The 17,814-nt window shown below is 47.9% G+C and overlaps 1 protein-coding gene across 2 annotated transcripts in view; it reads left to right on the forward strand.

Moving 5' to 3' along the window:
* The first annotated feature begins 1,771 nt into the window (after positions 1-1,771).
* Positions 1,772-17,814, forward strand: part of LOC137538901 (cocaine esterase-like) — a 60,497-nt gene continuing 44,454 nt past the window's right edge. Inside the window, exons 1-6 of one of the 2 annotated variants that reach the window (XM_068261324.1) lie at positions 1,797-1,821; positions 1,915-1,977; positions 2,947-3,154; positions 6,097-6,235; positions 10,424-10,557; positions 13,409-13,565. In XM_068261324.1, the coding sequence (XP_068117425.1) occupies positions 1,917-1,977; positions 2,947-3,154; positions 6,097-6,235; positions 10,424-10,557; positions 13,409-13,565 (699 nt within the window). In that variant the 5' untranslated portion in view covers positions 1,797-1,821; positions 1,915-1,916. Of the gene's footprint in view, positions 1,978-2,946; positions 3,155-6,096; positions 6,236-10,423; positions 10,558-13,408; positions 13,566-17,814 lie in introns of both variants that reach the window. The other variant, XM_068261323.1, reaches the window with a different exon arrangement.

Here is a 17,814-nt window from a genome sequence, read left to right on the forward strand (position 1 = left end):
GGGTGTAAAAATCCCCCCCCCCAATGGTGCCAGGAATAGGTGCCCATAATATAGGTTAGCCAGGTCTAGCTGCCCCCAGTACAGTTAGCCAGCTACAGGTGTCCCCCAATATAGGTAGCCAGGTAGCCAGGCATAGTTGCCCCCAGTATAGGTTAGCTAGGTAGGTGAATCCAGTATAGGGTAGCCGTATAGTTGCCACCACTGCAGGTTACATAGATAGGTGCCCCCAGTATAGGTTAGATAAGTAGGTGCCCCGAGTATAGGTTAGATAGGTAGGTGCCCCAGTATAGATTAGATAGGTAGGTGCCAGAGGCGTAGCAATAGGGGTTGCAGAGGTTGCGACCGCATCGGGCCCTTGGGCCAGAAGGCCCCCGAAGGGCCCTCCCTCAACTACAGTATTAGCTCTCTATTGGTCCTGTGCTCATATTAATCACTTCAATAGGTACTTTAATAGTGATAATGATTAACAAACTGTTCCCCATCCCCTTCTTGCACCTCTGACACTGTAGTTGCTATTGGAAGGTTTTGGTGTGTCATATCAATTGCTATGTATAGAGTGCTTGGGGGGCCCCATTGTAAAACTTGCATTAGGGCCCACAGCTCATTAGCTACACCACTGCAGAGGCAGAAGATTCAAATGGGGGTGACAGTGCTGGAACCAGGATACCGAGGGAGGAACGGGAAGACTTTAGCATTCAGAGCCTTCCCTCTCTGACTTTTTTCTCCCCAGGTTACTTTAGTATTGCTTTAAATTTAAAGGAGGGGCTGGACCGGATGTGGAAGGGGGGCACACATTACACAGGGGATGACTGGCTCGCTGTGGGGTCTGTTGATCATCTGAATATTGAACTTCTAATCAGTGGCGTTTCTAGACTTAATAGAAAACCCTTCAAAATGATAGCAAGGGCCCCCCTTGGTCTCTAAATGCCATGAGGGTCGGTGCCGGCAAATAGCAGCAGAAAGTGTTCTGCTGTGAAGCAGCATCTGCAAGCATCTGCATGGTGGGAGAAGGTGGCAGGGACGGCTTTTGTGAGTAAACGGGTAGATTTGTTTGCTAATTGGCTGCACTTGGGGTTGGGGAGAGGGAGGAGGAGGGGCTCCCAAAGTCTCTGGGCCCCCCTGCGATGGTTGGGGTCACAGGCTTGATTGATTGTTACGCCCATGCTACTATTCCATTAAAAAGGTCTACTAATTTATAACTATCTTCACTGGGGCCTCTTTCAGATGGGAGGCTGAACTGCTCGCTTGTTGGGCAGTTCAGCGTCTCACTTGCTGCCCAAGTGCATTTGGGTGCAATTAAAATGCAGCTGAATGGCAGTGTTTATTACATGCAGTGGTGCTAATATGCTACAGAGAACTGCAACATTTTGTGTCTGAGCACATGTGACCGCGCTCAGGGGTGACCCAGGGGAGCACATGTCCACTGCTGGTACCAAGCGCAAACATTCACCCCGCCGATGCAAGAAAGCAGCTGATAGGCAATACATTCACCACCTGTCAGCTGCCCGTTTGAAAAAGCTCTAAGTTTTTGTTTTTATACTTTATCTGGAGATCCACTTTAAAATTGTTTTGAGCAGAATTATTTGCTGTGTTATGTAAATACAAATGCCCAGCCCTGATTCCTGGCAGTAGTTGTAGTGTACTTTGCCTTGGCACTTGGAGCCTTTACCTCAGCTGGCCTCAGTTATTGCCTAGCAGCAGACATTGCATAATTGACTGCCAATTACAGCGCTGTGTTATCAGACCAGAGAGGATTATGGGTAGTCAAGATTCCAGTTACAGGGAGACTCACACAGGATGCTGCACTATGATTGGACATTCGTAAGACTACCATCCTAACAGCTTGTATCTGAGGGAGATTATAGGGTGCTAAAGTCCATATAACTTGTTGTGTATAACTTCTCCTTAACACAGACATGGCTGCTGTCATCTGGATGCTTCTTCTGATCTGTGCTTTACAGGGGGTGTGTGGGACAGGTGAGATTCTGCAATATTTCATCACTTAAATGACAACCAAGGTAACATGTGACATGATGAGATAGACATGTGGATGTACAGTGCCAAGCACACAAATAAGTAGGCTGGGTTCCTTTTTTTCTTTCTCTGCCTGAAAGAGTTAAACATCACGTATGCAAATAACAGTTTCTATATCCGGGTCAGGCCCGGGTCGGACCAGGTCAGACTATAGCATAACCCTCACTGATTTCTTGAGTAGGAAAGAGATAAAAAAAGGGTCAATAATTCATAGATTTGAGCTCTGGCATACTTCAGTGAAGGTGTCATTGATCAGAGACAATGAAACAGAAAAAAACTTAAAAACTAGATTTAAATATAAAATAAAACTGTGGGATATCTAAAAATGTCATTTTTAGGAGAAGGACAGATACAATTGTTTTTTTAATCAGTTTATTTTCACCTCGGATATCCTTTAAGTGAAATTCCACTTTTGTTGAGAAGTAAGCAGTGCTTCACATACCTAGGATTAGTGCCAAACTTATTTTCAGGCTGCTTACCTTCATTCTGAGCCCCCAATCACCCAACCCCTCCACCATGATCCTAACACTGTCTATCAGCTAAGGAATGTCCATGGGAGTCAATCAGTTAGTGCAGGTGTGAAAAATAACTAATAAGTCCCCCTGCTTTCTGCAGCCGATTACTTATGCAGAAATTATATTAGCTGAGCCGACTGCTCTGAAAACAGAGAGCAGGTTCCTGGAAAAGAAGTGAAGTTTATGCTTACAGTTACAAGTACACAAACATACACACAAGGCACTTGAATAACAAACACACTTTACTATTAAAATATAATAACACAGACTGTAGACAACCTGCACATAGCATAACAAGCCAGAAGGCTCCCTCTGGTCGCCCTGCTGGGAGTGGGGATGTGCTCTGACGGCAGCTGGTTGATTTCTCTTATCTCAGAACTTTCTGTCTCCATTTCAGGTCCTGGGGATGGAGGAAAGCCCACTGTAAACACTCGTTATGGGACTCTCAGAGGAACAACGCTAACGGTAAAAGATACTGAGAGGACCGTGCACGCCTTCTATGGAATCCCCTTTGCCAAACCTCCAGTGGGACCTTTACGATTTGCAGCACCGGAGCCTGCAGAAGCCTGGGGATCCATAAGAGAGGCTTTCGAATATCCTCCCATGTAAGTACAAGGCTGTGCATTGTCCTCTCACTGGTCGGAGTCACAGCAATGAGAATGTGCACACTTCCAGGGCTGCTGTAAGACATCAGTCAGCTGTAGTGCTGCATACTGGTACTGAGGACTGGGCCTCACTATACAGGGGACAGGGGTTGATCCTCATACTAGTAGAAACCCTGAGTCCCAGTAATAGGCCTCCATCCATTCACAGGCTCCAGGGAAAGTGAAAGCTGACATATACAACCATTACGGGTACAGGGCTATTTTCTTACACTTTCAATGTGTCAAAAAAGTGAGCTTTCACATATTTTCTTTTATTTATCTTTTCATGGGACAACACTGAAGATGTGACACAGTGATCCAATGTAAAGCAGTCAGTGCACACTTGTAAACAGTGTAAATTTCCTGTCCTATCAAAATAACACATAGCCACTAATGTCTAAGCCGATGGCAACAAAAGTGAGTGCACCCCTGAGTGAAAAATGTCAGAATTCTGCCCAAAGTGTGAATATATTTTGTGGCCACCATTATTTTCCAGCACTGTCTTATCTCTCTTGGGTATGGAGGTCACAAGAGCGTCACAGGCTGCCACTGAAATCCTCTTCCATTCCTCCATGACGATGGAGGATGGGCGGCACTACACTGGAGCACACTGAGGATCTGGTCCCCATAGGAATCACTGTGCACCCCTATCCCCCTCCCCCCAGTAGCATACAGTTAACTGTTTCTAGGCTCCAGCATCGTACACTACACAGGATAGGGTCGGAAAAACTATCCATGTCAGCCTGACTTTATGTACTGTAAGTAAACAAGGGTCCTATCTATTTACCATTAAGATCTCACAATCCTTGCAAGATCCCTTGTAATTAATGCCTCTCAATGATACAGTATATTTGCAAAAAAATATATATATATATCTGCCTCCTTCTGATTGTATGTATAATATTGTCAGCAAACAGGAATAGGCTTACAAGCTGAACTGTTTACTGTTATTCTTTTACATTAGCCAATAAACTACAGCTTGTATTTTACAGACAGGAAGTTCTGTATCAGCATAATAATCCTGATTTAAAACTTCATGTCTGTAAACAAAGGTCTGTTCTCCAGCAATGCTTAGCTATTAAGATAAGAAATGTCACACAGTGTTTCTCTCTCTCCTGCCTCTCCCCCCTCCTCTTGCTTGTACAGTCGTGAGACACAGGCTGAAGGCTGGAATGATTTGTCTGTGATCTGTCCACACTGGAGCAGCTTGCTAGCAAATAAGGATTAAAGCATGCTAGCAAACTAGCCAAGTACATCTGTAGGTAACTTTTTCTTCAATAATATTACCATCATTTGGAAAATCGCCATTGCTCAAAAGCCTCTGCATTCTCTTTACATTTGGTTCCTATCTTTGCGGAACTAGTTAGCCTTAAATGACTTCCAAGAAAAAATATTAAATCTAGTTTTACTTTACTGGGCTTCTTCCAGCACCTAGAAGTTGTTTGGGTCTTCTGCTGCAGCTCTAGTCCTGTCTGGTGCCCCACTGGAAGCCTGTAAGCATCACCAACTCCCGATGGGTCAGCATCTTCTGCACATGCACAAGAATGCACCCATGTCACCAGAAGGATACTGCGCCTAATGACGTGGGCACATTTGCACACAGGCACTTGCACGCATCCACGCATGTGCAGAAGATGCCAACCCATCAGGGTCCACCAATGGGACACTGGAGAGGACCAGAGCTGCGATGAGGGACCCAAATGACTTCTAGGGGCTGGAAGAGGCCCCAGGTAAGTAAAACTAGATTTAATATTTCACTTTGGAAGGCATTTCATTTTATCACCTTAGGCAAAAAATATCTAATGCGTGCCATACACACATTGATTTTGATCACCAAAATGGGCCCCACCAGCCAGCCATTGTGCCCCTTTTTTTGCACCCCCCCCCAAAAAAAAAAATAACATTTTTTGAAGCTGGAGCCACCACTGGGTGGAAACCTTGCACTCCTCCACCTTCCATAGGAGGGTGCCCAACACATGCTCAATATTGTATTAGTCTGGAGACATGCTTGGCCAGTCCAGCTTTGTATTCAGTTTCTTTAGCAAGGCAGTGGTCATCTTGGAGGTGTGTTTGGCCTTGGAGTCTTTATCATGTTGTAAAGCTGGTCTCATCAGACCACAGGAAATGGCTTTAATCCATGTCCTTCCTTAGTTGGCTTGTCTTCAGCAAACTGTGGGTTTTCTTGTGCATCAACGTTAGAAGAGGCTTCCTTTGGGGATGACAGTCTTGCAGACCAATCTAATGCAGTGTGCACAGCATGGTCTGAGCACTGACAGGCTGACTGCTCAATACTCTCTATACTGACCGCTCTACAAGCATTTACCACCACTTATAATAAAACTTTTGATCGATAAAGTGTCTGAAATCAGATGGAAGTTTATTGATTGGCCCAGTGAGAGTCAATAGATCACTAGCTGTTTCAATCACAGTGATCAAATCTGCACATATATCGGCCACCTTGACTAAGGTTTTCCTTGATGGTCACAGGAGAACTATAAATGATGTAGGAAACCCAGACACAATTTATTACAAATGATCTGTTAGTAGGTGTGCCAAAAGTTTGCAACCTTTTCCTGGGTCAAGGAATGCCATAAAGAATATTAGTAAAAAGTTAGGGCTGCAAAAGAGCATTTTTGCCCTGATCCTGCGATGATCACATTCAAGACAAGCAGAAAATCGCAGTAATTTGCAATTAGAAAAATGCAAGTGATTTCAGAGTCGCAAAAGAATATAAACTGTGGCAGTAGTGATAAGTAATGTTGTCCTGTATATCTCTCTACTTTTCTTCTCTCTACCCCACATCCCTCTGCCTTTCTTCTTTCCCTTGCCTCCTTCTCTCTTCCCATCTTTCGTTTTTCCCTCTGTGCCCCCCCCCCCCCTCACCTCCTCTTCCTCATTCACAGGTGTCCCCAGCCATTGGAGTTAACAAAAAAAATGTTCAGTCTAATGCTGGAGGAAGTTACCCATTCTTCACTCTCTGAGGACTGTCTGTACCTCAATGTCTTCACACCAGCCGACAGAGGAGACAATGCCTGGCTTCCCGTAAGTGTGGCTTATTCTCTGGCTGCTTTAAATATTGTATTTTTGAAAAATATAACATACTTCTTCTCCCCCAAAAAGGACTCTGCTGCTTTCATCTATTCAGGGGGAGTGGAGGAGGAAATAAGGGAAAAATGGAGGAGACATGGGGACAGAATGAGACACATGGGGGGGGGGGGGGGGGGGAGAGGGGCAGAAGACATAATTGGCTGTTCTAAAGGACTATGATAGATGCCTACATTTGAAACTGGACTATTATTTTCATTCATCCCAAAGAGACTGCATTCAGCTAAGTAAACTCTCATGTTATCCCTTTTTATTTTATGCTTTGTGTTATGTATGAATTAGTTTATGTAAATCTGCGTAATGCATGTTTGTTATTAAAACATTTACAAATCGTTTTAACAGTTATTGCCTGTTCCTGAGCATCCAGGCCTGCTTTGACTGCACCGACTGGCCAGCCCTTGCACCACCAAATGGCGACCTTGATGAATGGGCAGACAACATCACGTCCTACATCAATTTCTGCGAAAACATGTGCATTCCATCCAAGACCTACAGAGTGTATCCCAACAATAAACCCTGGTTCAACAACAAGCTACGCCTGCTACGCAGAGCCAAGGAGGCAGCCTACAAGAGCGGCAATCTAGACGAGTTCAGGAAGGCCAAAAATACCCTCAACAAAGAACTGAGAGCGGAAAAAAGAAGGTTCTCTGATAGACTGCGAATGAGCCTCAGCTCCAACAATTCACGCGAAGTCTGGAAAGGTCTCAAGGTGGCCATAAACTTCAAGAGCCCCCCTCAACACACGACTCCCAGCGCTAAGCTAGCAGAAGATCTGAACAGGTTCTACTGTAGGTTCGAAGACAACCAAGTAAACGTACTGCAAGACCAGGTGCCACTTGCCAAGACCTCCCCTGCTCACACTAGCCCAGGCGTTCCAGTCTCACTGAATGTGGCAGAGACCGAGGTACTGAGACAACTCAAGATACTCAACCCCAGGAAAGCATCGGGCCCGGATGGTGTGTCCAACCTCTGTCTAAAAACCTGTGCGGACCAACTGGCCCCAGTCCTCTCCTCCCTGTTCTCACAATCCCTAAAAGAACACAGGGTTCCCTCCTGCCTAAAGATCTCCACCATTATCCCCATCCCAAAGAAACCAGGTGCCACGGACCTAAACAACTTCAGACCTCCACAATGATCCAGAAGAAGGCCCAACAAAGGCTGTTTTTCCTGCGTCAGCTGAAAAAGTTTGGAATGTCGCAAGATATTATGACCTGCTTTTACTCTGCTGCCATTGAGTCAATACTCTGCTCTTCCATCATCGTATGGTACGCAGGGTCCTCTGCGAACGTTAGGTACAGATTACAAAGAGTCATTAAGTCTGCGGAAAGGATCATCGGTACTCCCCTTCCACCACTCGACCTCCTCTACTTCTCTAGACTGCGCTCTAGGGCCGCCAGGATAGCAAGAGACCCCACTCACCCTGGCAACTGCTACTTCAATCTTCTCCCCCTAGACCGTCGCTACAGGTCCTTACTCACCAGGACCACTAGACACAGAAACACCTTCTTCCCCCAAGCTATTGATCTCCTCAACCTTCCCTCCCAATCACACTCCCTTGCTCCAGCGTTCACACCTGGGTAGACTCCCGCCGACGGCACATATCCTTAGGTGGTCTTGATCTACTAAGTACTCTATTGTCTTCTGGTACTACTATTGCATGTATGTTAGTCTACATTACTGTATATCTTATCTTGTGTACTACTTTGAGCTTGTCTGTGCTAAAAACAATTCCATGTACAAACCCCTGTACTTGGCCATTAAACTTGATTCTGATTCTGATCCACAAACATACTTACTCCTCTGAAAACGTTACCTAGTGTTCTATCGTATTTTGCATCGACAACCTGACCTGTATGCTTGAATCGGGCACAGATAGACAGATCTGGCGCCAATCCCTGCATCCCGCTAAGGGTCAAGTTAAGTGTTCTCAGTGTATTATATATATAGTTTACGGTCTTGCTCCTTTACACATGTGGGAGCAATCAATTAAAATTGTATGTGTGTGGGGAATCCTTTGGAGTTAGAAGGCTCCTCTCAGCTAGTTGGTTCATAGATCGCAAATCCACATATGTGCATCTATGGGCAAATTGACAGTGAGACTGAGTTTCTGAATCTGAAGCGATTAACCCAATCACGGGTTGGCCCTTGTTGTGGTATGTGACATTGGGAACAGAAGAACATGGGGGCAAAAAAGGACACATGGGGACAGAAGGGGACACGGGGACACATGGAGTACAAGGGGGGGAACGACACAATGATTGCAGGAGAACATCTACAAGATACTCCTGGACCATGGATGCACCAGATTTAGTATATATAATTTTTCCCTCTAAACTTAGGTGCGCCTTGTTGTCCAGAGTGTCTTACATTCCGAAAAATATGGTACATCTTCTTTTACTTTCAGTTTTTGTTTTAAGTTTGAGGAAAGCAGTAGAGACACAGCTATTCACACAGCTATTCACACCTGATTCCACACACAGAGGGCTGGAAGCTGACAGTACCGGAAGAACACAAATGACATAATAGGCATGTCTAAGTAGGGTGTTTGGCTCAGGAAATTTGGTCACTAAAGGCACCCCATAGCCGGCCGTGTCAGTATTGGCTGTTAACAGAAATTTGGCATCCGATAAAATACCGGTGAAGAGCTGGGCGGGGAAGGACTGCAGTTACAGTGCTGGCCACAAAAGGTACAGAGGGATGAGGCAGGCTTAGTCAGGTGACCTGTTCTGTTCTGGGGTAGGAACAACCACTCTTGAAAATGAAGAGTTACAGGGTGCAGCCTGGGAGATGCAGATACTTTAAAGAGGGATTGTCAGCCACAAAAACAAATTCTATTTAATAAACACTGCAGTGTTTTTAAAATGCTGGCAGAAATCTCACCCTGCAGTACAATCTCTCCAATCTATTCAGGAATCTCTCTGCTGTTATTATATTTTCTCAGGCCCCCAGACTCTTTTCTGTGCCATCGCCAACCACAGTGAGAAAAGGGAGGCTTGCCATCTCCCCTCCCACCTTCCTGTTTCTCACTGATTGGCTGAGCAGACTGCAGTTTGGAGCTGCCTAGCTGAAACATGATCCTCTGCTCACTCCTGTTTACTAGCAAGGCTGAGGTGACTCAGTGATTGGAGGAGAAAAGAAAAAAAAGTTAAGGGAAAAAAAATGACATCAGGATTTAGCCTCAAACTGTTGGAAAAAGACATGGACCCCACTAAGAACAGAATTCTCTTCATTTACTATATAAAATTCACTGAAATCAAAATGTGGACAGTACAATACATCTGTTATGTAAGTAGATCAAGTATTTATCTTCTTATATGCGTGTGTTTTTTCCCCTGGCATAGTATGGCTGATCCTCCTGCTTTAAACACATTAACCACAAAATGTACAGACATTCAATATGCAAAACTCTGTGCATTGCTAATTAATGTAAATTTACTATCATATACAGGGCCGGATTTAGGCCAAGGCCCTTTAGGCCATGGCCTAGGGCACCACAGGAGCAAGGGCACCAAAGCAGCAGGCTAAACTGGTGCAGCATTTGCAGGCTGTGGTACTTTGCTGCCAGCCGCCTGTGCAGCAGCCACCTTGCTCTCTGTGCACGTTTGCATTGTGGCTACGGTGGCTAAGGACTTGGACTTGGACAGCATCGGAGACGGAAATGAAGAGGAAGCTTCTGCACTGGAGACGAGCGGAGAAATAAGTGACACTGATGGCTGCTGCAGTGTGAAGGCGAGCTGGCTACCTATACTGAAAGGAGAGTGGGAAAAGTAGGTATTAGGGGAGTCATCTGGCTACCTAGATGGAAAGGGGGAGGGGTCATCTGGCTACCTATACTGGAGAGAGGAGTGGAGGGTCAACTCGCTACCTATACTGAAGGAGGACGGCTGGTAACAGTGGCTTTGGCCGGTAAAGAGCACAAATCCGGCCCTGATCATATACATTAAAGACATGGGATGCATAACTGGGTGAGTATGAATATATTCAGGAGGCAATTACATGCTAATGATGGTGTATCCAGGGTCAATACATCCCATACTCCATGGTACTAAATCTGTCACACTACAAATGTGATAAATGTGACAGACTTATTGGCAAACAATCATCTCTGTTGTCTTCTTCCCTCAGGTAATGGTGTATATACATGGTGGGGGCCTGGTGATGGAGTCTGCCAGTATGTATGATGGCTCTGCACTAAGTGTCTATGAAAACGTGGTGTATGTGGCGATCCAGTACAGACTGGGAATTCTGGGTTTCCTCAGGTAGGTCACCATACACGTCAATGCTAGTGATAGTCAGCTAATCCATCTAAATCGCCTACCCCATCTCCGCTTCTGCATAGAGCTCCCGGCGGCTAGCCCGAGCTTGGCTCGGGATTACCGCCAGGGAGGTTTATATGTATTGAATTCCGTATAAAAAAAATCAGACAACATAGGGTCCCCATCCCAACCCAGCCATTTTTTCTTTGGATTTTTTAAAGGATACCAGAGCTGGTGAACTGGGCATATGTTATGTATGGGTGGGGTGTTATAGTAGATAGTTGCCATGCTTTCCGTTCCCATCCGTCACTCGCCATTCTCCTGTAACAAGCCCTGTTCCAAGGGCCGACCCGGGTAACGCAGGTAACCTATGACCCGTACATACTGGACCACGCATGTACAGTGTGTCCTTTTAGCACCTTTGTGGCCGCGCTCAATGCCGTCACCACACAGGCGTACGCTTTCTCCCCTTGCTCCTGCATCCAGGCGTCCAGTGCAGTCAGCAGTCCGTGCTGTGGAGGCATGTGGCGACAGCATTGAGCACGGCCACAAGGCTGTTCAACGGACATAGGAAGGCATGGTAAATATCTACTATAACAACCCCACGCCCGGGGGGCCCATAAGGCTACTGTAGTGTGTTGGGAGGGAGGAGCCCATCTGGCAACTGTAGTGGGCTGGGATGGAGGGGAGCCCATCTGGCTTCTGTACTTGGTTGGGAGTGAAGAGGGAACCCATCTGGCTACTTTACTGGGTTATGTGGGAGAGGGGAATCCATCTGGCTACTGTACTTGGTTGGGAGTGAGGGGGGAGGGAGGGGGGTAGAACCCATCTGGCTACATCCACTAGCGCTGTTACCTAATAAATATTATACTGGTCAGAGGGTCTGCCTAATACTATAGGGGGCACATCTGGCTATTGTACTGTGGAGGAAGCTAATACTGGGGGCATGTTTGCTACACATACTGGGGCAAGCACAGTTCGGGGGGAGGGGGTGCATTTTGGATTCTCCGCCTCTGGTGCTGGAGAACCTTGTCCCAGGCCTGTTACACATGCTTAACTAAAGGCAGCTGTTAATCAAGTGTATACACATTTTATGCAAGCCAATAACCAAGCATATGTACAGTAGCCCCTGACCACAAGCGATCCGTCCGCTGTATCAACTTGGCCAAGCAGCAGCCTACTCCTTTATGCACGCCTCTCTCAGCACCCACTGAGTGACATCGCGTACACAATGATCTGTCGTCTCTCTGCCCCCCCCTGCATAGCAACAGAACGGGTCGTCAGCTATACAGCTGACATGCGTTCTACAGGCCGGCCCAGCAATGTCACCCAAGGGGATTGGGTCCCAATCACCGATGGGCTAATGCTTGGTGAACTGAGCCCAGTGTATTTAGTTCACATCTTCTTTCCACCCAATGTGGACTTATTATAGATGTCAATAACCTACTAAGGCCCCTTTTAAGCTGGCCATACACTGGCCCGATTTGCCGCCGTTTCGACAGCAGATTCGATCACTGGGATTGAATCTGCTGCCAATCGTTCGCGCCACACGCCGAATTTCGATCCATTCCGTCCGATCCCGTCGATCACGCCGTGCGGAAAATAATCGTCGATCGCCCGCGGGTAAAGAGCGCATTGCTAGCGGCGTTCGAGTGCCTGACGACCGACGCAATAGAGCTGCAATACATTACCTGCTCCACCGGCGCGACTTCCGGGTCTCCGCTCTTTATTCTCCGCTCTGGTCTGGTCTGGTCTCCGGCATGCTTCCCTTCTTCCTGTCCTGGCAGGAAGCTTAAACAGTAGAGGGCGCTCTACTGTTTGAACTTCCCCCAGACAGGAAGAAGGGAAGCATGTCGGAGACCAGACCAGAGCGGAGAAGAAGAGCGGAGATCCGGGAGTCGCGCCGGCGGAGCAGGTAATGTATGCGGGATGGGGGGAAGCGGCGGCAGCACCAACGCCACCAAAGATTGTGAACGGTTTCAGGCTGAAATCGGTTCACAATCTGTTTGCAGTAAAGGTAGCCAAATGATCCCTTTCTGATCAGATTTGATCAGATAGGGATCTGTCTGTTGGTCGAATCTGATGGCAAATCGACCAGTGTATGGCTACCTTTACACTTGATCTATTCCGTTGTGATTGTTATCCGATCACAGCTCCCTGGTCATGAAAGGTTGCACCGCTCGTTACTGACCATACTGCTGATGTGTTCCTCACTTCCGGGTTCACTGTGCACAACGCAATGCAGCTCTTGCAGCGATATGACGGCGGGATCTGCCACCCTGCGCCGTGTTAAATGTGATAGCCCCATGGGGATATCACTACTTCTGAGACGAGATGCTTCATTTTTGGGCGTCACAATGGAACACGGTAAGTGTTAAAGGGGCCTTAGTGGATATTGTACAGGACTGATCGTTGGTGCCAAAAAGCCCCTGCAAAGTACTGCTAGCCGGCATTAAATCCATGTCATCTGGTTAGGATTGTGCTATTAGTGTTATTATTATTGATTTATAAAGCGCCAACATATTCTGTGTCACTGTTCAGAGCAAGAAACTAACATGGGATACATAATAATACAAACAAGAATATACACAGAATATAGACACTGGTACATAATACAGAATTGGTGGACATAGTAATTACACTGACAAATGTAACATGATGAACAAAATGTATAGAAAATTCCTAGACACAAAAGGGTGAGAGAACCCTGCTCTTGCAAGCTTACAATGTAAAGGCATAGGGGGGAAACAAGAGGCGGGTTAGTATACAATATGTATACCTAGAGGCAGTGTGTGTTTGTGAGCTAATTTTATTGAATCACTTATGCTGAATTATATCATAATTCTCTACCCAGTACTGGAGATGGGCAGGCAGCCACTGGAAATTATGGACATTTGGACCAGATTGCAGCTTTGCGATGGGTTCAGGAGAACATCCAGAATTTTGGGGGGGACCCCAAATCTGTTACCATATTTGGGGAGTCCGCTGGTGGAGCCAGTGTGTCATCCCTGGTAAGTTCAACAGTATCTATCTATCCCTCTATCTATCTATCTATCTATCTATCTATCTATCTATCTATCTATCTATCTATCTATCTATCTGTCACGGACGGTTGCGTCCTGTAACCGCCCGTGAAGGAAAGCGATCGCACTCGATCGCTCTGCATCGATTGCGCTTCAAATCGATACAATCTGGGTTGAGTGTGTAGGGGCAGCTGCAGTCTCTTCTCACTCAAGAGAGAGAGCACCAGCAGGCTGGATGGCTCTTTTGATATGCTAATGAGCCTAATCTGCCCTGGAGAGCCCTGGCTTCAAGCTGTGCTGATGGTCCATCCATCAGGTACAAGGTGACAAGCATCCTGGCAGAAGCAATCTAGCTGGGGGGAAAGCCAGACCCACTGGCGCCCTCACTGCAGGGGAGATGACACCTAGCTGGCTGCCCAAACTTCAAAGAAGCCTTTGCCTGGGAATAACCTCAGTCTCATAGCCTAATTCATAACTTCCCAGATCTGTCATATTTCTGGGGTTCCTGAGGTAGCAGCGTTGCCAAACGTGGGGGAAGGGTAGCATGAGCCCCGGTGCTGGTTCTGAGGAAGTTTCAGAACCTTCTGAGGTAAGGACTGCCAGGTAGGCAGTTCTAAAGTGCCCTGATGATACCACAGGGGTCCCACCCCTCATGTCTGGTATCAGGGCGCTGGGTAAATCGAGACAGACCTGAAAATGTTAATAAATCTGCCCTGACCTGTACGGTTCTGTGAGATGGAGCCCATATATGGGTAGATATGATTTCTAGCCCCCAGGATAAGGGGAGGGCTCATCTCATCCTCTAAGGGGGTGTGTGGCTCCCCGCCCTCACTCCCTCCTACTGACTCAGGGGCATAAGAATGGCAGAGGACCCAAAACTCAGTGTCCTCCACACTGAACCATCTTGCACTCATCAGATGCCAGCTTGAGGATATGCTGGTATCCACCTGGTCTGAACTCTGGACTTTGAAACCAAGGACTTTATGATTCTTCCCACAATAAGGACATCTTTCCAGGAACTAAGTAATTTTCTCCCTTCTTTTATTTTTCATACTGGCTATTACTGTTTTCATAATTGTTGATTTTCATAATTGTCTGCATATATTAATTATTTATATTGCGTGAATAAACGACTTTCTCCAAGTCATTCACTTTCCGCTACCCTGCTTATCAGCACACACAGAAATGATCCCGGGTCTCTGAAGATACGCTACTGTTTGTTTGTTGTTGGCTAGACAGAATATCGTGTGTTTAACCGTTTTATTCGCAGGATTAGTCAGTCAGTTAGTGGGCCCCACGGTCCCATAGTAACCGCGGTGGTGGCAGTTTACTCTGAACCAGTAGGTGACGTTGTAATCACCCGTGTCTCACAGGCTCCCTTCTGAGTTGTCTGCGGCTAATTCTTAACGGTTCCTGCGCCTTGACTGCGACCAGAGTTCGCACGATCTGTGCGCTGGCACCGTTTAGAAGGCTAAGTGCGGTCAGCCACTGAGGGCTCCTGTGACAGTGTTAGGCAGCGGTTGGGACCTGTGTTGTGCTGAAAGTATCTGCGATAGCGCTAGCGCTATCGAGAAACGAACTAATTCGTTGGTGTAGCTGGAAGGCAATATATTTTTTATATATACAGAGAGACTGTGTAGCCAGTACCCCTTCCCCAAAGTTTTATTTTATTTGGCATGGAAATGTCCGGGAACTACCAGAACATGTGCCTAGCAGACCTGGAAAATCTTTGCGAAGAGAGGGGCATTGGCATCCTCCGCAAGACAAAACGGGACCTGATAGCCGACTTGTCCAGATGGGATACCCAGCAACTGCGGGAGCCGGGAGTGTCCGCTGAAGTGGATACCAGCCCATCTGACAATCGAGGGGAACCAGAGACTGAGACTCCTGACCGTACAGAGGTTGTGCATCCTGAGGGCCCTGCATCAACAGTTACGCCGGAGAATGTCAGTGTGGACCCCAATCCCAGAGTTTCTGACAGTACTCGCCCGGAACTGGCCAGTACTGGACTGTCCATGGGTGCTGACCCGGTAATGCAGCAGGCATTACAAAAGCTGATGGAGACTGACCTGGACAAGTACCTGCAGTACATGGCGGAGCAAAAGCGAGAGGCACGAGAGGAGCGGGAGCGCCAATCTGCAGAACGCAAAGCTGCTGCTGCTGCTGCTGAACGCCACGCCGAGAGGGATGCCGCTGAGCGAGAACGGGAGCGCCAACGACAGCATGAGCTAAACATGGCAAAAGTGCAACAGGCCAGCCGGAGTTCACCGCCCAGCCTCCCTGCTGAAGGAGCTGCAGCACCCGTAAGTGCAAAATTTAAATTTGCTAATATTGAAAAAGACACTGACATTGACTTGTTTTTGCGGTCTTTTGAGAAAGCATGCCGTCAGTATCGTCTGTCCCAAGACCAGTGGGCCAGACATCTGACACCGTTGCTGCGCTACAAAGCGCTTGATGCCTTCGCAGAATTGCCTGCGGAGAAGGATAATGATTATGATGCTATAAAAGACGCTATCATTACTAAGTACCAGCTGACGCCAGAAGCCTATCGCAAAAAGTTCAGGGCCTGGCAGAAAAAGTCTTCTGATTCGTACCGAGATGTGGTCAGCAGCTTGCTCACCACACTCCGCCAGTGGACACTAGGCCTCACCAAAGGGTCTTATGGCGTCCTGGAGGACTTGATAGTCCTGGAACAATTTCTGAACATTTGCCCTGCTGATGTACGACAATTTGTGCTAGAACGCAAGCCGGCTTCAGCAACTGTCGCTGCAGACCTTGCTGAGACTTTTGCAACTACCCGGGTGGCTGATACCCGCAGGACTGTCCCATCCAGCTGGAGGGGAGGTCAGCCCAATACCTCGGCAGACTCTCCTGCCCCTGTGAGCCGTCCGCCACAGAGGCCACCCAGCACAGCTTCTGCACCCAGGTCTGCAGCCCCTGGAGAGGTCACCTGTCACTACTGCCACAAGACGGGACACATGAAGTTCACCTGTCCGGAGCGGAGGCAGGCCACCCCAGCACCTGGACCACCCGCACCTCGCCCGCGGCAGACACCACCCGCCAGCGTACCCCAACCAGGAGCCGCATCCAACCTGATGTTTGCAAAGGGGGCAGGGAACTCCCCCATCACAAGCAATCACCAGCTGGTTACTGTGAATGACCAGCTTGTCACTGGTTTCCGTGACACCGGAGCAGATGTCACTCTGGTGCGTGCACACCTTGTCCCCGCAGAGGCCATCATTCCTGACCAGTACCTCACCCTCACTGGAGTGGGGGGCACTCTTTCGCACATTCCCCAAGCCCGGGTGTCCATCGACTGGGGGGTGGGGGTCCACGAGAAGGTTGTTGGGATCCTGGACCAACTGCCGGTCCCTGTTTTGCTGGGGACCGACTTGGGCACGCTGGTGTCGTACTATGAACCTGCACCAAGCCCTGTGGAATGCCAGGACGGAGACGGACTCTCTGCCCACACCCAGGTACTTTGCACCCAGGGGCAAGAACAGGGGGGAGGTGGGTTGAACGTGCCCAGTTCACGGGAACCTGTGTTTGATGTACAAACTGTCTGTGATGAAAATGTTCCTGTTACTGTTATTAATGCTTGTAACAATGATGTAGGTGATGCCAATATGTGCCATTCTGAAGGTATACCTGTGCTAGCGGTAACACGCAGCCATACTGCTCAGAACCTGGGCTCAGAACAGGTGGAGGAGGTTCCGGCCTCCTCCCCCTCCTCTGACCACAGGAATGGTACCCTTCAGCCACTAGCCTCATATGCCACGGGCCAGCTGGCTGAGAGTGAGAGTGCTGCATTTGTGCAAGCACTCCAGACTGACCCTAGCCTCGAGGCCCTCAGAAAACAGGCTTCTGAGCCCCTCACAGAAGAGGCTACATTCAAGGTATACTGGGAAGGTGGGAAGTTGTACAGTGAGCCTGTACACCCCACCGAAGGTGAAATGGGGATGGGTACCAAGTTGCTTGTGGTACCTAGTGCCTTCCGGGGGCATGTGCTGAAGTCCGCACATGACATTCCCCTGGCCGGGCACTTGGGGATCCACAGGACACTTGATCGTATCCGGGGACATTTCTACTGGCCTCAAATGCGGATAGATGTGACGAACTACTGCCGCTCATGTACCATTTGCCAAAAGGTAAAAAGGGCTGGGAATCCCCGCAAAGCTCCCTTGTGTCCACTGCCAATCATAGGTGAGCCCTTTCACCGAGTGGCGGTCGACATAAT

The sequence above is a fragment of the Hyperolius riggenbachi genome, chromosome 11, assembly GCF_040937935.1.
Source record: "Hyperolius riggenbachi isolate aHypRig1 chromosome 11, aHypRig1.pri, whole genome shotgun sequence".
NCBI classification, from domain to species: domain Eukaryota; kingdom Metazoa; phylum Chordata; class Amphibia; order Anura; family Hyperoliidae; genus Hyperolius; species Hyperolius riggenbachi.